General features: G+C 51.5%; 1 protein-coding gene across 1 annotated transcript in view; it reads left to right on the forward strand.

Moving 5' to 3' along the window:
- LOC144724514 (plexin domain-containing protein 2-like) overlaps window positions 1–19,075 on the forward strand; it is a 67,757-nt gene that overhangs the window by 11,065 nt on the left and 37,617 nt on the right. The window contains exon 5 of the mRNA XM_078603723.1: window positions 17,321–17,443. Coding sequence (XP_078459849.1) covers window positions 17,321–17,443 — 123 coding nt within the window. The remainder of the gene's footprint in view (window positions 1–17,320; window positions 17,444–19,075) is intronic.

The raw sequence follows: 19,075 nt of genomic DNA on the forward strand, positions 1-19,075 counted from the left end.
CAAGCCAGGGGCTGTTCTCTTCATTGGCCAACAACCCTTATTCTAAACTAGTGTGTTTTTATATTTAGAGGGCGCCTTAACTTAAGGCCTTCACTGAAGGCACTTGACATGGTTAAAAAAAAACCGGTGAGAATCGAATGATTTCAGATGGCAGGGGCTTGCGAGGATTGAGGCATGAGTAACCGCGATAGAGAGGAGGGGGGGTGTATTGGGTATCACGAAAGTATAGGGGTGGGATGGGAAGGAGGGGGGGAGAGAATGGGCAATAGAGAAGAGATAGTGGAATGTCAACATTGCCATAGCAAGGGCTAAGATTGGCCGTAAGCCAACCACTGTTACCTTTCCACCAATCCATTTTGTTGCGAATTTTATTGACTTCATAAAGATGAGTTGACTCCAGACTGGGATTTGAATTTGCAACATTCCAATTGCTGGCCGAATGCTTCAGCCACACACTACTCAAAGTCCAGTGAGTTTTTACGCGTACGTTTAAGTTATCAGTTCGAGTCGCATCTGAAGTTCCTACATTTTTACATGGTAGGTCTACTTTTTTTTCTTTTTATTTCAAAAAGCTTGTTTTTGGGGATAGCTTTTATCCCAACAGAGCTCGGCAATGCTCGCCCAAAGTTTTGATGTCACCCGTTACATTCAAGTGAATTGCTATCATTTGCCTGTGCGCTGTGGCTGCTCCGAAGATGGCTGTTGAGAGTCCGCAAGTAGTTTTGTGATTTTAAACCAGCCCGAGTTGGTTATTTGATTCCAATTCTAGATTTGAAGCTTTCGTGACTGCAATGATTCATATTCTTAGGTTTTTTTCGGTAAAGTAACGTAGGTAAAAAATGTAAATTAATAAAAGTAAAATAAAAAATAAATAAAAAATCACGACGTTTCTTGATACAGCTATTGTGCTGTGACGGTTCCACCTGAAGACGGAGGCTTGTGTTGCCTCCGAAACGTTGTGATTTTTTTTACTTTTATTAATTTTAATGTTTTACCTACGTGACTTTACCGAAAAAACCTAAGAATATTTGATTCCAACTTGCGCATTGATTAAACTTGGGCAATCGGGTTATTTATGTAATTAACTACTCTGAAAATTATTGTTTTGATTACTAATATCTCTTGACAGTTTAATATTTTAGCGTTAAATGACAGCAAATGGACATTGCTGGCTGGCTCAGGGGACCAATGCCATGCCAGAAAACCGTGACCCTGGGTTCAAATCCAGGCCTAGAACCTGCAATGGAGCTCGTATTTTTTTTTTTAAGTACCGACCAATTTCTTGGTCTTGGCCTCGTCACAAAATAACGTGCGCTTTTTGTGGTAATTTCAGCTCCTTTAGATAACTTTATGGTTCGGTTTGCGACTAGCATCCTTTGGTGCATGGCTTGGAAAAGGTGGTGTTGCTCGTGTGGATTTTGAGGCCTCTTGACACAAGCCGGGACATTACACTTCATGCCGAAAGAGTTCCCTCTTGCTTGCTCTACGAAGTTGAGAAATACGTTTGCTATCCATTACATATCGTCATCGTAGAGGCGTAGATGATATGAAGAAGAGGAGGGCGGGGATCCTCGGCAACCTGTAAATATGAACAGGTTACATTGAGGTTCTCAGCAGTTGACTTTTTTTGCACCAAAGGTAACAAACGCATTTAGACAGTGATCGCAGGAAACAAACGCCACTATTTCATATGCATACTGAGTGAGTGGCATCCGAATTCGCATATCAATAAATAAATAGTAATGTCTAATGTATCCACATAAAAGCACACAAATCGAACAAGTTAAACAACAGGGGTTGCTGCATTCAGCATAGGTGTACTGTACTGTGTTTTTCTCCAGGTACTGTAGTATTAATGTTGAACGTGACTTGACGGGCAGAAATGTAAATGTGCTGTGTGCTCGCAAGGTTAAATAGCATTAAAACAATCCACGAGGTCAGACATTCTTGAACAAATCATGTTAGTAAACACTTGGGAGGATTTGTTTAACTTTTGCTGTTTTGTGTCAAATCAGAGTGCGGTGCATTTCTCCCGAAAATGGTGCACTTATTTTTAAACCATACACAGTGTAGTGTTTGATTATTGGCCTTCACACAAATGCTTTCAACGTTAGATCCAAGCAGATGTGTGATTTATTTTCATCCAGCTGGCATTTCGCGATGAGTGTGTGTATATGTATATATATACACTGTTTATGTAACTGCAAGAATGTGATTTTTATACGCAGCATAAGTGGCGCATGAAGGATAAATATGAAAGTATTTTCGCTCATTTGCAGCGGCTATACTGTTTTTACCACATTGTCAGCTTTAAAGAATTGGCATTCCTTTAAGAAATATATAATCATAATGTACAGCCTTTTGTGAACTAATTGTGTGATTAAGGGCCCTACCCACTGGCTTTCAGAAGGCATTGCTTTTTAAACAGTTTGTCTAAAATGAGGAAAATGCCGAATCATTTTCACCTTTTCAGATCTCTAGCACGAATGAAATGTTACTTGGCTGCCCGATGCGGATGGACAACAGCCATACATACACTGCGAGATCCCATGTCCTGTTCATTGGAATACAGCAAAGACCCCATGGGTTTGGCAGTACTGTAAATTTTATAGTCTGTTGTCCTATAACGCGTGTTTTCATAACGCGAATTGGATATGACGTGATTGAGTGAATGAAAATACGTTGCGCGAGTGGGAATAAGCAATTGTACGGCTGCCTCGGCATAGCATCGCACAAGGCAGGATGCTGCTGGATGCTTCTAGATGCTACCCACGCGCCAACAGTCTTTGTTCCGCCTGCATACGCATCTCGTGTGTTATCGCGGATTGTGCTTTATCCTGTATTATATATCACGTATCATAACGCGATTTTTCCATCGTGCGGTGTTCTTCAGGAATGTAACTACCACGTTATAGGAAAACACGATTGTATTATTGTTTTATTTAATACGTTATATAGTTTTGTTTACCTAATTTATGTTTGGCCAGTACTGCACAATTTTATGGAGAAATTATACAAACTACAATCATTGATTCAGTAAGACTGGGCTCTAGAGATTTATAGAGTTGTCCAGGGTTTGTGTACACACGTCAAACTTTAAGATGTTAGTATTAAAACTCTGTTAGGTGTCATAAGGTTTTACGAGTGACCACAAACAAGTTTTACAAGATGATACACGTTTAAAACATTCGTTTTTTTACATAATAGCGAATTGCATAACAAACATGTTGCATTGCATAATGAATATATATATAAAAATAAGACTCAATCTGTCATTCAGCCTGAATAGATCTGTCGAATTGGGGGGAAAAAATCCCCGTTTTCGAAAACAGATGGTGCAGCGTGTTCAGACGCTGACTACACACGCACACTGAGAGGGCCTGCCAAGGAGGAGATGAGGCTTGAAATTGAGGGGATAAACACGCGGGAGGAATTTACACCATTGGAACCTCATTTTGCCAGTAAAAAATATGATAATTGTTTTTTTACCTATTTATCTGGCAACAAAACTGACACCTTTTTTTTACAAGGAGTCATGTTTGCATAGACCACAATACCTGCAGTCATAATGCAAAAAAAACATAACTCTGATAATGTATGCACTGTCCTTGAAGTTGATTGGTCCACACCGTGTGCCTTTTGGTGTCATCTGGTCCAACACCATGTGAGACTAGGCTCTAAGGAAAGCCGTCTCGGGTGTGGACCAATCAACTTCAAGGACAGTGCATACATTATCAGAGTTATGTTTTTTTTTTGCATTATGACTGCAGGTATTGTGGTCTATGCAAACATGACTCCTTGTAAAAAAAAGGTGTCAGTTTTGTTGCCAGATAAAAGGGTAAAAAAACAATTAACACGCGGGAGGAAGGTGAAGCAGCGTTGAGATGTATGCAGGGGCACGTGGGGGGGGGGCAGGGACTGCAGACGCATGGCACTACTCGTGTTGGCTTTGGACTTCGGGAAGGTTTTTTTTTTTCAAGTGGTGAGAATGAAGCAGACATTGGCCATTGACATAATGCACAATGGTTATGAAGCTGCTATTTGTCTAGCATTGGTCTGGCTGCCATTCGTATTGTTTTATTAGCTAGGACCTTGGCTGATTTATGTTGCCGTTTTGGCAGTGTTATGTACCGAGGCTTGAACTCGGGACCTTTTGTTTTTAAAGGTTAGCTTTCTTAAAGTTAATGTTGATGGTCGTCGTGGCTCCGCTGTAGCCACGTGCAGTTTTGGCATCAATATTCTAAAGCGTCGATTGCCAGGTCGATGCATCGTTACTTTCCTAGTATTTGGGTAGCATTTGGCATGATGCGGTGAGGGACAAAGGCGATCTATTGTGTTCCCTTGGTGGGTTTTTTGGTGAAGTTATGTAATCTACTTTGAAAGGACAGATTTGACAATTTCAGTGTAAACGGTTGTGTGTTGCAGTAATGTCTGTTACTACACAGCCCACATAAAACTTGAAATTAACAAAGCAACTGACTTTGGGGCACCCGAGCACAAGTGCACGTGTAGGATAATATAGATCTTAATTGCAGAAAGACGTTAAGCAACCTGTAAATTTGGAATAAAACGGTGCAGAAGAGCGTTGTAGGCACAATCGGTCAGGCGTAGTTGCTTAAGCTGTGGCACATGCAGGGCGGATGGAGAGGGCAGTTTACCAAGAGGGGTATTGAAGTGGCATGCAGAGGTTGGTGACCAAGGAGGCGAATCTATAAATAAAGCCCAGTGGTAGGGTACTAACGGGTGGCTGCTGCAGATGGCGCAGCAGCCGCAGGCTCTGGGTGGAGAGGTGATGGCAATTTGTGGTAGCATTGACAACAATGCTCTTTTGACCTTGTTACTCATGTGTAAGATTGACAATGGGGGAAAGTGGCCTTTATTCTGGCATTTCTTTTACTATTTATTCCACAAGTTTAAATTTTGAACGGATGTGCCCATTTGCGTTGGCACTGGCATCATCACAGCCACAGTAATTTCCATCGCCGTTCCCAGCAATGGCAAGTTTTTTTTCTCCTGAGGACTACCAAGAAAGCACGCCGATTCTCTTGCGCCGTGTTTTCCGTCAAACTAAGCTCTTGCCAATCAGGCCCATCACTCGTTGTGGGGGGGGGGGGGGGTCTGCCATCACCAGACTTTAAAATTCTCTAGCACTAAGGAGCTAGGGAACACAAACAAAACAAACCAAGTGCATTTCCATGAGCCGGTGGCAACGCTCCCTTATCCTGCAGCGAACTGTCACTCCCTACTAAATAAATGTGAGTATGGTAGACCCACGGACTGCTGTCAATCCTCAAGACGTTTTTTGCGGACTACCATGCAGTGGAAAATAATGGTGTTTTGTGAACAAAGGATCGTAACCTGATCGTGGTGGTGGGGTTTGTATATTCCAATGACCCTCAGAGCTATGTCGCCTGGAGTCGTGTACTCCTGGTAGGGGCCTCCCTTGGCGAACAGGTCTGGAGGGAGGATCCAGAAATGTAACAATTCAAAATAAAGCCCCTCATAAATGTTTACAAAATACTAAAATCGGACAAGCTTGCCTGGACAAGATTTACTGGACCCCGCCCCCCCGGAGACAGGCCTGTGGGTGGTGTTTGCCGGCAAGCACCTGGTGGCTGGGTGACCCACGTAACCCTGTCGGACCCAGCCCGAAATGGCTACATTGCGTCGTACTGTGGCCCCACCATCCACAGGACAAAGGGTGAGGGGCAGGTGTGATGCCAGTATGGGAGGGAGAGCGGTGGTCTCAGACGGACTGGACCTTGGCGATGGACACTAGCTATTGGGATGTGGAGCCAGAGCTGGTGAAGGAGGTGGGAAGGTACCGACTTGATGTCGTCTGTCTCCCCTCCACACACAGCATTGGCACTGGAACCAAACTAAGCAATCGGGGGGTGGTCTCTCTCCTATTCTGGAGTAATCCCTGGTGAGAGACCCCTGGCCGTGTGTGGGGATACTCAAGCCTCTGGTTAGGTGCTGTTCAGCTGGAGTTTGTCCCAGTGGATGAGAGTGTTGCCTCAATGAGACTTCGGATCTCAGAAAGGGTAAACTGACTGTTTGTGCTTCTGCGCCAAACAAGTTCAGTGTATTTGGCCTTCTGGTAGACAGTGGTTGCAGTGCTTGACAGAGTGCCACCGACCGACTCCATAGTCTTACTATGCGACTTCAATGCTCACATGGGAAATGATGGAGATACCTGTAGAGGCATGATTTGGGAGGAATGGCCCCGCTGATCTGAACCCAAATGGTAATATGCTGTTGGAATGATGTGCTAGTCTCGGGAATGTCAATAACAAACGCCATGTTCGAACACGAGGAATCGCATAAGTGGACTTGGCACCAGAGCCCCTTGGGCCGAAGGTCAATGATTGACTTTATCGTTGTCATCGGACCGAAGACCATATACTCTGGACACTCGGGTGAAAAGAGGAGCAGAGCTATCAACTGATCACCACCTGGTGGTAAGTTGGATCAGATGCGCGGGGCACCGACCAGCTAGACGTGGAAGGCCCAAAAGACTAGTATGGATTTTTTGGGAATGTTTGGCAGAACACCCTGTGCAGACAGATTTCAACTTCCACTTCCGGGAAAACTTCTCCTGCACTCCAGGGGAGGTCGTGGACATTGAGGCCGAGTGGATGATATTCGGGACCCCGATTGTGGATGCAGCTGCGAAAAGCTGTGGTCTGAAGACAGTTGGTGTCTGTCATGCTGGCAACCCTTGGATCCGATGGTGGTCACCAGTGTGAGTGTAGTGGTAATGATGGAGACCCAGTTTTCTCTGGAGGCAACACGTTTATGTATAACAACTATAATGGTAACACAAGGTCCCTGACACAAAGGGGTATCGGCCCCTTCCACACGATACCCTGGAGAGGTATAGCCTCTGGGCTAGCGTGGCCTAATCACTGGGACCACTTCCTCTATATATGTATATATATATATTTCAGCCCTCCGGATAGGGGGACCAAGGGGAGGCTAGCTGATCCGACCCAGCCAAGGTCCTCGGGTCCCGGCCACTGGCCAACTCGGTCCCAGCCCTTAGAAGGACGTCGGGTCACGGGGGCTCCCAGGGTCAGAGTCTAAGCTGGCTCTTCGGTCTTCAGCTTGACGACGACTGGCGAACCCGTTCAGAGGTCCGACTTACAACAGCTCCCAGGGTTACTCCGCCCCTGGCCACGCCTACTCTCTGGAACCTTCTGGAGGGACCTCAACTATTGTGTAATCCCCCAGCCCCCAGTGGGGGCCTGAGGTGTGTGCCTCCGGTTCCCAACCACCCTCTGGGTTCTCTGGCCTAACGGCGTTACTTGGTACAGGCCGGACTCGCCGTTGCCCCCTGTTTGACCCATGGCTGACGCTACACCAGGTAAGTAGTGGTAACCGTGTGTAACGCTAACAGTAGCCACTACATGAGGGAAGCTGTCAAATTAAAGGAGGCTTTCCAAGCTATGCTCGGAAAAAAGTTCTCCCGACTCGATTGAGAGGGGACCGGCTTGTCAAGAGGGCGGCAGCTACAGCAGTCGCCGAATCTAAATCCCGGGCGTGGGAGCAGTTTGGAGAGGCCATGGAGAGGGACTACTGGGCAGGCTCAAAGATGTTCTGGTAAATCATCCGACGCCTTGGGAGGGGTCGACGGGACATGGTCCAGGCGGTGTTCAGTAAGGGTGATGTAACATTGACCTCAACTATGGAGATAGTCGAGAGGTGAAATGAACACTTGAGGAGCTCCTCAACCCAGTGGACATGTCCTCCTTTCAGGAGGCAGCCCTGGAAGCAGTTGGGGGGGGGGGGGTGTTGGATCCATCACTGATGCTGATGTCGCGGCAGCGGTCCAGGGCCTTCATAGCGGCAAAGCTGCTGGGGTGGACGGTTCGCCCAGATTTAAAAGCGCTGGACAGTGTAGAGGTGTTGTGGTTAATACGTCTCTTCAATGTTGCATGGTAGACGGGTACAATACCTCTGGGATCGTGGTTCCCAATTTTAAAAAAGGGGACCCAGAGGGTGTGCTCCAACTCCAGAGGAATCGCACTCCTCAGCGTCCCAAGTAAAGCCGATGCCAGAGTGCTTGAGAGGAGCCTCCGCCCAGTGGTTGAGCCTCAGATTTAGGAGGAACGATGCGGATTCCATCATTGTTGTGGAACAATGGACCAGCTTCTTTGGTTCTTTTGGTAAAGTCGCGTAGATAGAAAATAATAATAAAACATAAAGTGAATAAAAATAATAAACAACAAAAAACCACTAATGTAGATTGTAGCCTGGTTCTTAATCGGAGTGTGTGTACTGGCAGTCTATAATATAGACTGTAGCAATGGTTATTAAACTGGATGAGTGTACTGGCAGTCTCTGTTTTGTAGACTTGGAGAAAGTCTATGACTGTTCCCCACAATGTCTGGTGGGAGGTGCTGTGGCAGTATAATGTACCAAATTTTCGCTTTTGTGCGCTGTCTAGTCCCTCTATTCTCGAAGTGAGCTGTGTCTGTATTCTTGGTGTTAAATCAAAGTCCTTCACTGTGGGTGTTGGACTCTGCCAAGGGTGCGTCTTGTCTCCACTCCTGTTTGTGATTTTCATGGACGGGATATCACGGCACAGCTGAGGTATGGGAGAGTATCCAGTATGGGGGCATGGAGGTGGCATCGCTGCTTTTTGCAAATGACGTTGTCCTCTTTGCCTCATCAGTCTGTGATCTCCAGCGTGCACTTGAACGGTTTGATGCCGAGTGTGAAGCGGCTGGAATGAGGATCAGCACCTCCAAATCTGAGGCCACTCCTGGGGGATAGTGGATTGTTCTCTCCAAGTGAGGGGGGAACAGCTGCCCTTGGTGGAGTAATTTAAGTTCATCAGGCTCTCTTTCGTGAGTGATGGTAAATGGGAGTGGGAGATTGGCCGGTGGATCGGTGTGGCATCCGCAGTGTTAATGAAAACTGTACCATTCTGTGGTAGTGAAGTGGGAGCTGAGTTATCGAACAAAGCTCTCGGTTTACATATCGATCTAAATTCCTACCTTCACCTCTGGTAATGAGCTTTGGGTAATGACTGAAAAGGATCAGATCACAGGTACAAGGGGCCAAAATGAGGTTTCTTTGCAAGGTTGCCGGGATCACGCTCCATGATCGGGTGAGGAGCTCGGTAACCAGGAGAACCTCAGAATTGAGCCGCTGCTCCTCCGGATTGACAGGAGCCAGTTGAGGTGGTTCGAGCAAATGGTAAAGATGGCCCCCGATAAACTCTCCCTGGAACTCTACCGGGCACATCCCACTGGGTGAAGACCCCGGGGCCGGCCAGCCCACGACACCCTGGCAGGACTGTCACTTGGCTGGCCTGGGAACGCCTGGGAATTCCCCAGGAAGAAAGAGTCTGTGTGTAGTAGTATATAGTAATGTAGTGCTGGAATCTGTCGCCAGGGAAAGGGAGGTCTGGACCACCCTACTCGACACGCTGCCACTGTAACCCTTACCAGGACAAGCGGATTGAGAAACAAACGAACCTAACAGCTCTGCGGAAAACGCCCACCCCCTCCCATCCAACATCCCCAGCTGTGCGAACTGCCAGCAGTGCATGTGTAGTACCGTCGAATACAAGTCGACACCCGGGGTTGAGGCACACTGAGGTTTATTACAGCAAACGTTGTGACATACACACTTGAGGGGGTATTGGCCCCCTCACCCGTCTATCTGAGGACACACCTCCTAGCTAACCCTAGCCTGCCTCAGAGTCCTCCTCTCGTGGACTAGGGGAGGCTATCTTGGCCCGACACTGGTCAGTCGGGCCCGGTACTCAGAGTCCAGACCAACACTGGCTCTGGCTCTGGCACCACGCCACTGGCTCGAGCCTGCGCGGTCCTGACAAGGACGGCGTACCAGGGGGAGACCAGGGCTCTATCTCGGACGTCTTCTGTCTTCTCTTCTTAGCTAACCCAACTCTCCCTAGCCCCCCGATACATTCCCCTTTTATACATCCCCCTCCCTGAGGGGTGGGGCCCCGGGGGATCGTAACGTCCGAAGCGCAGACGTCGTAGAGGGCACCTGCCCGTGCACTGATGTAGCCCCACCCACTGTGCTAGTTTCCCGTAGGATCCCATACATATCAGCTCGACACATATTTCCTCCGTAAGACCCCTACATCACCCCCCCCTGTACAGCTCGCAGCCGTCCCGGCTGCAACATCGACAATAAAAGTTTATTCAGCCCTCGATTCCCCAGCGTGTGCCTCATTTTTTTCAACAATAACGCAACGAGAAGAACAACAGGAAGGAGGAAAAAAAAAATAACCCGACGAACCCCCCCCGCGAATAAATACGAAAACCGTAGGACGAGCGTATATACACGTGTTTCTTTACCTGGAGTCCCCCCCCCCCAGCCCCCCACAGAACACACACAACACACACAACACACACCCAATAATCGTACAACGCAGCGCGGCACGTGCCGGGAACACAGCACGGACGCCCCACACCGTGAGCACAACATGCGAATGTACACCGGAAAGAGAAGCCACAAAAGACGCAAAAAAAAAAAATTTCTTCTCTTTTTTTTTCACAAGAGTTTGCGCATTTTTGCGCGCGTCCTCGCCGCAGGCCCGTCACACGGGACAGGCACGGCCGGCAGGCCGTCGGCCGGCAGGTGTTCATCACAGAGCGAGTCTGTTGCCGACGTCGCAAGACCCTCAGCATCACCTGCGGGGGTCGTCGGGCGTGAGCCCGTCACTCCCGGTGCACCTGGGGGTGGGACAGCCGGCAGCACGTTAGGCGGGAGCAACGGAGAAGACCCCTCTGAGTCGGACGCCCCCCCACATGCTTGGCCACGCGCGTGTGTAGTGGGATCTCGCACCGCAACGAAGGGTTTTAGCCTGGCGGGGTGTACAAACCACCGGCGCCTCCCCCATTGAATGCGCACGCACTGAGGTCTCAGGACCTCAACCACCTCGACGGGACCCCACCACGGTCGCAGCAGTTTAGAGGAGGACGCGAGCGGTACCTGGGGACAGTGCAACCATGCCCTGTCCCCCGGCTTCCACTGTATCACATGCGCGCGACCCATTCTGAGGCGCTCATTAGCCCTCTGCCGCCTGGCAGAATTCTGCATGGCAGCATCCCGAGCCTCCGTTAATTTTTCCAGGTTGAATTTAACATGTTCGGCCAATTGAGTTTTTCCCTGCGGCGCCGGGATCTGCAGTTGGGCCTGAACAGGTGGCTCCGGTTCGCGGCCATACATAAGGAAAAAGGGGGAAAATCCCGTCGCAGCATGGGGGGCCAACCGGTATGCTGACAGGACCCCCTGAATTTTCAAATCCCAATCCGTCTGTGAGTCAGAAACGTGCTGCGACAACATCGACGTGATGGTACGATGCAACCACTCGACCATCCCGTCGGTTTGTGGGTGATATGGAGAGGTGCGAATCTTTTTAGTGCCAAGGATCTCGCAGACCTGTTTGAGCAATTTGCTTGAAAATGTTTTACCCTGGTCGGTCAGCAGCCTCTCGGGAGCACCTTTGTCAAGGACGTATCCCTGGACAAAGGCCTCCACGATGGCTGCCGCCGACTGGTTGGCCAGGGGCCAGGCCATAGGCCAGCGCGTGAAATATTCAACCCCGGTTAGCAAATACCTATTTCCCCTAGGGGTGGTGGGAAACGGTCCTAGAATGTCCAGCGCGACGAGTTCGTTCACCCGGGAAACCCTGATAGATTGCAGGGGCGGGTTCGACTCCTTCGCTGGTGGTTTGCGCTGCACACATCTAGGGCACGATCCTAATAGATCCCCGACATCCCTTGTCATGCCCGGCCAAAAGAAATCAAGTTGGAGCAAGGCCAGGGTCTTTTGGGTACCCAGGTGGAGGAGGCGCTCGTGAGCGGCCCACACCACCCTACCCCGTAACCCCGAAGGGACCACCAGCCGGTGGCGATGGGATTTCCCGTCCCAATGCATTAACAACCCACCGAGCATTTCCCATGCGTCGGCATCACCCCGCCCCCGGTCCCTGACGCGGCGGCGCAACGCAAGGAGGGAAGTATCTTCCATTTGCAACCGGCCCCATTCCGTAGCAGGCAACCCCAACAGGGAATCAGAACCCTGTTGTGCGATAGAATTAGTCATTGATGCTGCGTCATCAGCAGCCGCCAAGACCGGGACAGGCAATTCAGCAGGATGCCTGCACCGACCCGACCCCAGGAGGCATGCGCATTCGGGGGTGGTCGGCATGCGTGACAGGGCGTCCGCGTTGGTGTGGCGAACGCCCTTACGGTACGTGGTCTGAAAATCAAAATCCTGGAGAACCTCCAGCCATCGAGACAATTGTCCCGATGGTTGTTGGACTCGCAGGGCGTACTGTAGCGCTGCATGGTCTGTACGGACGGTGAAACACTGTCCGTACAGATACGGCCGGTACTGCTGGATGAAGTAGACAATTGCCAGCAGTTCCCGACGCGTGACACAATATCGTTGCTCCGCTGGAGACAACACTCGGCTACCGTACGCGACCACCCGTTCGACGCCCTCGACCACCTGGGACAGCACGCCCCCAATACCTGTGTTGCTCGCGTCAGTATCGAGCACAAAGGGTTTTGAAAAATCGGGATAAACCAGGGGAGGGGCATTAACCAGAGCGTCCCGAAGTGAGCGGAACGCAGCCTCCTCCTCCTGTCCCCAATGGAAACGGACCCCCTTTGACGTCAAAGCGTGCAGGGGTTTAGCAATGGTGGCAAAGTCCGCGACAAAGCGTCGGTAGTATGACGCGAAACCAACAAAGCTCCTGACCTCTCCCACCGAGGTGGGAGTCGGCCAGGAGCTGACGCACTGCGTTTTGGCGGGATCGGTAGCAATACCCGAGCGCCCTACGATGTGCCCCAAATAACGTACCGATTCGCGCAACAAATGACACTTTTGGGGTTTAAATTTCAAATTAGCAGCCCGCATTTTGAGGAAAACGGCCCGCAACCTCTGGAGATGCTCGTCAAATGTTCTGCTAAAGACGATAACGTCGTCCAAATAGATTAAACACGAATCCCACTGCAATCCAGCCAAAACCAATTCCATCAATCGCTGGAAAGTCGCCGGCGCCGAGTGTAATCCCATCGGCAACCGGTTAAATTGGAAGAGACCATGTGGCGTACTGAATGCGGTTTTAGGCTTAGATTCATCGTCCAGAGGAAGCTGCCAGAATCCCGAAAGCAAATCCAATGTGGAGAAGAATCGCGCCCCCGCCAAGGCGTCGAGCGATTCATCAATACGGGGAAGCGGGTATGCGTCAGCAACGGAAATTTTGTTGAGGCGGCGAAAATCGACGCAAAACCGCAACGATCCATCCTGTTTCTTTACCAGAACGATCGGTGCTCCCCACGGGCTGGTAGAGGGAGAAATGATATCGGCGGCTAACATGTCATCAACAGCCGATTTGACATGGTCCTTCTCGGCGGGACTCAGCCGGAGGGGATTTTGGCGTATGGGCGCGCTGTCACCAGTATCAATATGGTGACGCAGCAAATGGGTGCAGCCCAGATCGAATTTGTTTTGACTAAACACATCGGCGAATTCGCGCAATAGTGTCCTAAGTTTTTGACGCTCTACATCCGACAGGTCCGTCGATCCCGCACAAAGCGCCTCAAGCCACCCTTCATCGGTGTCCGAATGTGGAGTCGGCAGAGTGGCAGCGTGCACGTGATTTGCGACAGACTCCTCACAGGGCACCGGCGTTGCGTGAGCAAGCACGGTCCCTTGGGGAATTACCACGGCCTGCGACCCCACATTGAGGACCGCGATGAAGGGGTCCCCGTCCCCCCTTACAATGGTCTGAGCGGGAATCAAATGCGGCCCGCTAACCCCAGCCCTAGATGGCCCGAGCAGGACACCCTGGTCCCCAACACCCTTAGCGAAGGGCCTACGAAGCTTTAGGGGCACCAACATTTGTGCCCCCGGCGGCACGCGAACCGTCTGAACTACAAACGCGGGTACCGTCGTGAGCGCCGAGCGATCCGTAGTAGGGGAAGGCAAAAACGCCATCCGCCGTCCCGACGGGAGTTCAATGCAACCCTGATTAATCATAATCCGAATCGGCATTTTGCCCAAGAAATCCGTCCCCAGCAGGCACGGAACCGCCAGCGAGGAGGACACAAAAATAGGGCCGGACAATTTAATATCACCGATCGAAATTTGCGCGCGAATCTGCCCCATGATACCCAGTGAGCCCCCGTTAGCAGCGTAGAATGGCACATTAACCGGTAGCAAGGGACGACTTTGGACAGGGAGAATGTTGTATATTAGTTCCGAAATGATGGTTGCCGACGCACCTGTATCGACGAGGATACGCACTTCGACCCCGTCAATATACCCTACTACGGCCGACGACCCCGACGGCGCAGCTAGAACGCGATGGGCCAACACGGACCACTGGGCGGGTTCGAATTCGGTCCCCATAGTGGTTCGTGTTGGCCCCATGGTGTGCAATGTTGGCCCCCCGTTCGTTGCGGTGTGTACATGTGTAACGGGTGTGTGCTTTGGCCAAACATGTGGGGTGCCGCGACTCGCCGGGTCATGTCGGTGGAGCTTGGGAGGAGGAGGGCCGGCGTCCCGGCGAGGCGTCGTCCCCCGCTGTCGAGGGGAGCGGCACCCCGAGGCGACGTGGCCCCGGATGCCGCAGTTATAGCAGCGCGGGAGCGCAGGTGGTGAAGACGGGCGGTCGGAGCGGGCCGACCCATCCCGGTCCGCCCGTGCTCCCATCCGTTGCTGCTGTCGGAAGTCGGCGGCGTAGACCTCCTCCATCGGTGAGGTGATGGCAGCCACCGTACGGCCGGCAGCTGCCCTGCTGGCCTTCCTTCGCTGCGACAGGAGGTTGGCGTGGAGGAGCCGCGCCGCTTGGAGGGAACCCATCTCCACGTCCTCCTGCGCGACGATAGCGACGTCCAGGTCGTCCGCCAGCAGAAGGATCTTCTCGGTGACCATGGCGTTGACGCCTTGGTCATCCATACGAGGGAAGGCCATCTTTGCGAGCGCCAGAAGGCTCGTACGGTAGGCGAGGGGCGACTCCTTCGCACCCCGCTGGCGGTCGTAGAATCGCTGCCTACACTCCGCCGAGGGTCCGTAAACCCCAGCCAGCAATTGCAGCGCCATCTGAAGAGTAGAGCGCTTGTCCCTCGATGCGGACGTAAGAGCGGCGAGGGCGTCGCCGTCAAGGAGCGCCGGTAGTGCGCAGAGGGCTTCGTCGTCTGACCACCCCGCCATCTCTTGATGCGCGAGGAAGCGCCGCTGAAATCCCCCCCAGTCGCCCTCCTCAGCCACAAACTCCTTCAGCGGGGGCAGCCTTTGGTGTAGTGCAGCGACCGCCGTGGAGGCCCGCACTTTGATGTCCCCGCGACTCGGCCGAGCGTCAGCACGAACGGCAGCTGTAATCGCCTGTCGCGCAGATAGTGACGCTCCGTCCGAAGGCGGTGACGCGGCAGCCCCAGCGGAGCCGATGTCGGACCCCAAGTTGAGGTTGGCCACGCCCTCGGCAGCTGCTGCGGCGATGGCGGGACTTTCAAAAGTGCCGTCGGTAGAAATGGCGGGAAGGTGCAACGGCCGTCGGCCGTCCTCGCCCCGCGGTGGTCCAGCAGCCCCCAGCCGAGTGATGGTCTCGAGTGTGGCGGCAGCAGCGTATAGCAGCTCCGCCAACCTCGCGTGCGCCAGCCGCAGTCCGTCGGACAGCAACTCCCCTTCCTCCCGATGCCCCGGTAAGGACGCATTCGGTCCCGGCTGCTCGTTGCCCCCATCAGCCGTCTCTGGTACCGCACTTCCCGCGGTGTCCTCCGCCTCCTGCACCCCGGCCCGAGCTGTTCGGCACGTGTCCATGTTCGTTGTTGTTTACTTCTGACGCCAGATGTAGTACCGTCGAATACAGGTCGACACCCGGGGTTGAGGCACACTGAGGTTTATTACAGCAAACGTTGTGACATACACACTTGAGGGGGTATTGGCCCCCTCACCCGTCTATCTGAGGACACACCTCCTAGCTAACCCTAGCCTGCCTCAGAGTCCTCCTCTCGTGGACTAGGGGAGGCTATCTTGGCCCGACACTGGTCAGTCGGGCCCGGTACTCAGAGTCCAGACCAACACTGGCTCTGGCTCTGGCACCACGCCACTGGCTCGAGCCTGCGCGGTCCTGACAAGGACGGCGTACCAGGGGGAGACCAGGGCTCTATCTCGGACGTCTTCTGTCTTCTCTTCTTAGCTAACCCAACTCTCCCTAGCCCCCCGATACATTCCCCTTTTATACATCCCCCTCCCTGAGGGGTGGGGCCCCGGGGGATCGTAACGTCCGAAGCGCGGACGTCGTAGAGGGCACCTGCCCGTGCACTGACGTAGCCCCGCCCACTGTGCTAGTTTCCCGTAGGATCCCATACATATCAGCTCGACACATATTTCCTCCGTAAGACCCCTACACATGGACCACAGGTTGAGAATCTCCCGTACAACGCAAACCCTGTAGCGTGACAGTCGATGGGGGAAACTAAATACATAACCGCTACACGGTGAGTAACGATGCGATCTGCTTTTGTCGATCATGCCTTCTGCTCGAGCTCTTTTCCCCCTCGGTATCGCCATGGATGTGACATTTTCCAGAGATGATAGTTCTTTGACTTCATTATAAAAAGGCGGGGAGGGGGAGGTGGGGGGCGGCGAGTCTTGAGCAGGAGGGGTAAGGGTGGCAGCCACAGGAAAGGATCTCGTGCCCGAAAGGTCGTCCCACCGTGACGATGGTATCCCCAGACTCGTTGACCGCGCCAACATCTAACGAATGGTGGTTTGTTCTCTCACCTTTTCCTGCGATTTTGGCCTGGACAGATTCGTGTGGTGTATGGTGAGCTGTGTGTGGTATGGCGTCCTCTGTCATCTCATCTCGAATGCTTATATAATTTGTTCCCATCTGCTTTTGATTCACGTGTGTTTTCGTTTGTGACCATTAAATACCTTGATGGTCGATTAGGCAATACTCCTGAAGGACCGTTCTGTGATATTAAAGTTTTTATTTTGGTGTTGTCGTGTTCTCGTGCACCGCATATCTCCCTTGAAAAATAGCCGGCTAAACGGGATCATCCATGTAGCAAAGAAAATAGACTCAAAAGTGCCTGGAAACCAACCGTATAGCGTTGTGGAAAATCGCTGTTGCTCATAATAGCGGTCAGATTTTGTGTGCAAGCGCTTACACTCCTGTTTGCCCATCTCCTTTTGTTTGTTTGGCAGTCTTCTAGTTGCAGCAAATGGTCTGCTCCTTCAAGTGAAGTAAAATTGGCTTCGTGATAAAGGTCTCGATTGTCGTATAATATCCTTCACGTATTGATTGTTTTTTTTGCAGGGTTCATATTTGTTGGAGTTGTGAAGTACCGAATGATCACTCTCACACAGTACATTGCGCCACTTATGGCTAACTTCGCGCCTAGCCTCTCCGACAACTCCACCGTCAAGTACTACGACAACGGTAGGTGAACGAGCTTCTTGCTTGAGAGGTGAGACACAATTACAGTCCCTCTCCCACACTTGGATGGACACGTCATTTAAAATAGATAATGGTGTACTTGCATCTTGGTGAATTACTTTCCAACTTCTCTATCTCGACCTGTTCTTTCTCTGCCATTTAGCGCGTTGAGTTGTATTTTGAAGAGCGACGATTCTAGGATATGGTACACAGGAGGTGGTACCAACAGTGGAACCAAGTCATGTGGGTAAAACCAAGACAAAGATCCCCTGTGTAGCCATAACAGACTGTTGGGGTAAGTGCTGTTAGCGGGCACCTAATGAAGGCTGGAACAGCACCTGAGGGGGTGGGTGGCCAGCAGTAGTGATGTTTACACACCAGGTACTCAATTTAGGTGGAGTCAACCTTGGGGGAGTCCCAGGACCAGTTGACATAATCGTCCCTGATGTTGGCCGTGAGCGGGAATTGAACACTAACCAATGCACTTACCGCTCCCCATAATGTATGGGGGCACCTGTTGTTGTCACATGTGAAGTTAAACCTCTCCAGGAGGATACTGTAGGAGCCAACGTTTTGGAGGCAACTGCTGTGGTATTTAGCAGAAGGGAAGAAAGTGGTGGCACGGTGATGTGGCAATGACAGCCTTTGCTGTGGTGACCTCCTTGAACTGGTATTTTAATGTCCCCCCCCCCCCCCAACCAACATCTCGAGGAGCTGCCCTTTGAGTGAGAGGCAGCCGGCAGCCGGCAACCACCGCTGTTTGTTATTGGGGAGGAGCACATGCTCCTCGGGCATTCCTATAGAGTTGATGCTGATTTTAATAAAAAAAATAATCTTTTGAGAGATGGCAGAGGTGGCTCAGAGGTCCGGGCAACTAGTTCACAACCGCTAAGTCCCCGAGTTTGAATCCAGGCCGCTGCCTGGTGATTAAACCAGGTTCTCAAATCATCTCACCCCTTGTTTTTTTTCTGGCAGTGAAGTTTAAACACCCTGGGTTGCGTAAAAAAAGAACATGGCATTTGTGTGGGGGTTTGGCGTATGGGACCATGAGACGCATGGGGCGTGGGCGTGTGTGTGTGTGTCTTGTCATTGCCGGGAAAGGTCCTGGCAAGGATTATTCAACATCCCCTTACCAGGCACGCTGAGGGGAGAGGCTTGTGAAGCCCAAATGTGGTTTCAGACCAAGGTGGTCCTGTACGGATGCCACATTCTCTGATCATCTGCTACAGCAGAGGTGTAAGAAATTCCAACAAGACCTACCTCTGCTTTTTTGACCTGGTCAAGGCCTATGCTACCAGCAACAGGCCAGGGCTTTGGGCTGTTCTTCATTCTTTCTGCTCGCAAGTGTAGTGGGTCAATAACCAGAGGAGAACTTCTGTGAAGCAAAACGAAGGGGTAACGGCCCCTTTCACCCGATACCTGAGGAGGTATGGCCTCCGGGCTACACTGCCTGCTAACACTGGGACCACTCTAATTCTTAGCCCTCCAGCTAGGGGCCGTAGGGGAGGCTACGCCGACCCGACCGTGCCAAGGTTTCCGGGTCCTGACCGCTGGCCTCACTCGGCTCCGGCCCTTAGGAGGACAACGGAGCGTGGGGTCCAGGGTCCTATCTTCAGCTTCGTCTTCGGCTTGGAG

Source organism: Lampetra planeri, chromosome 21 (assembly GCF_965212315.1).
Source record: "Lampetra planeri chromosome 21, kcLamPlan1.2.h2, whole genome shotgun sequence".
In the NCBI taxonomy this organism is placed as follows: Eukaryota; Metazoa; Chordata; class Hyperoartia; order Petromyzontiformes; family Petromyzontidae; genus Lampetra; species Lampetra planeri.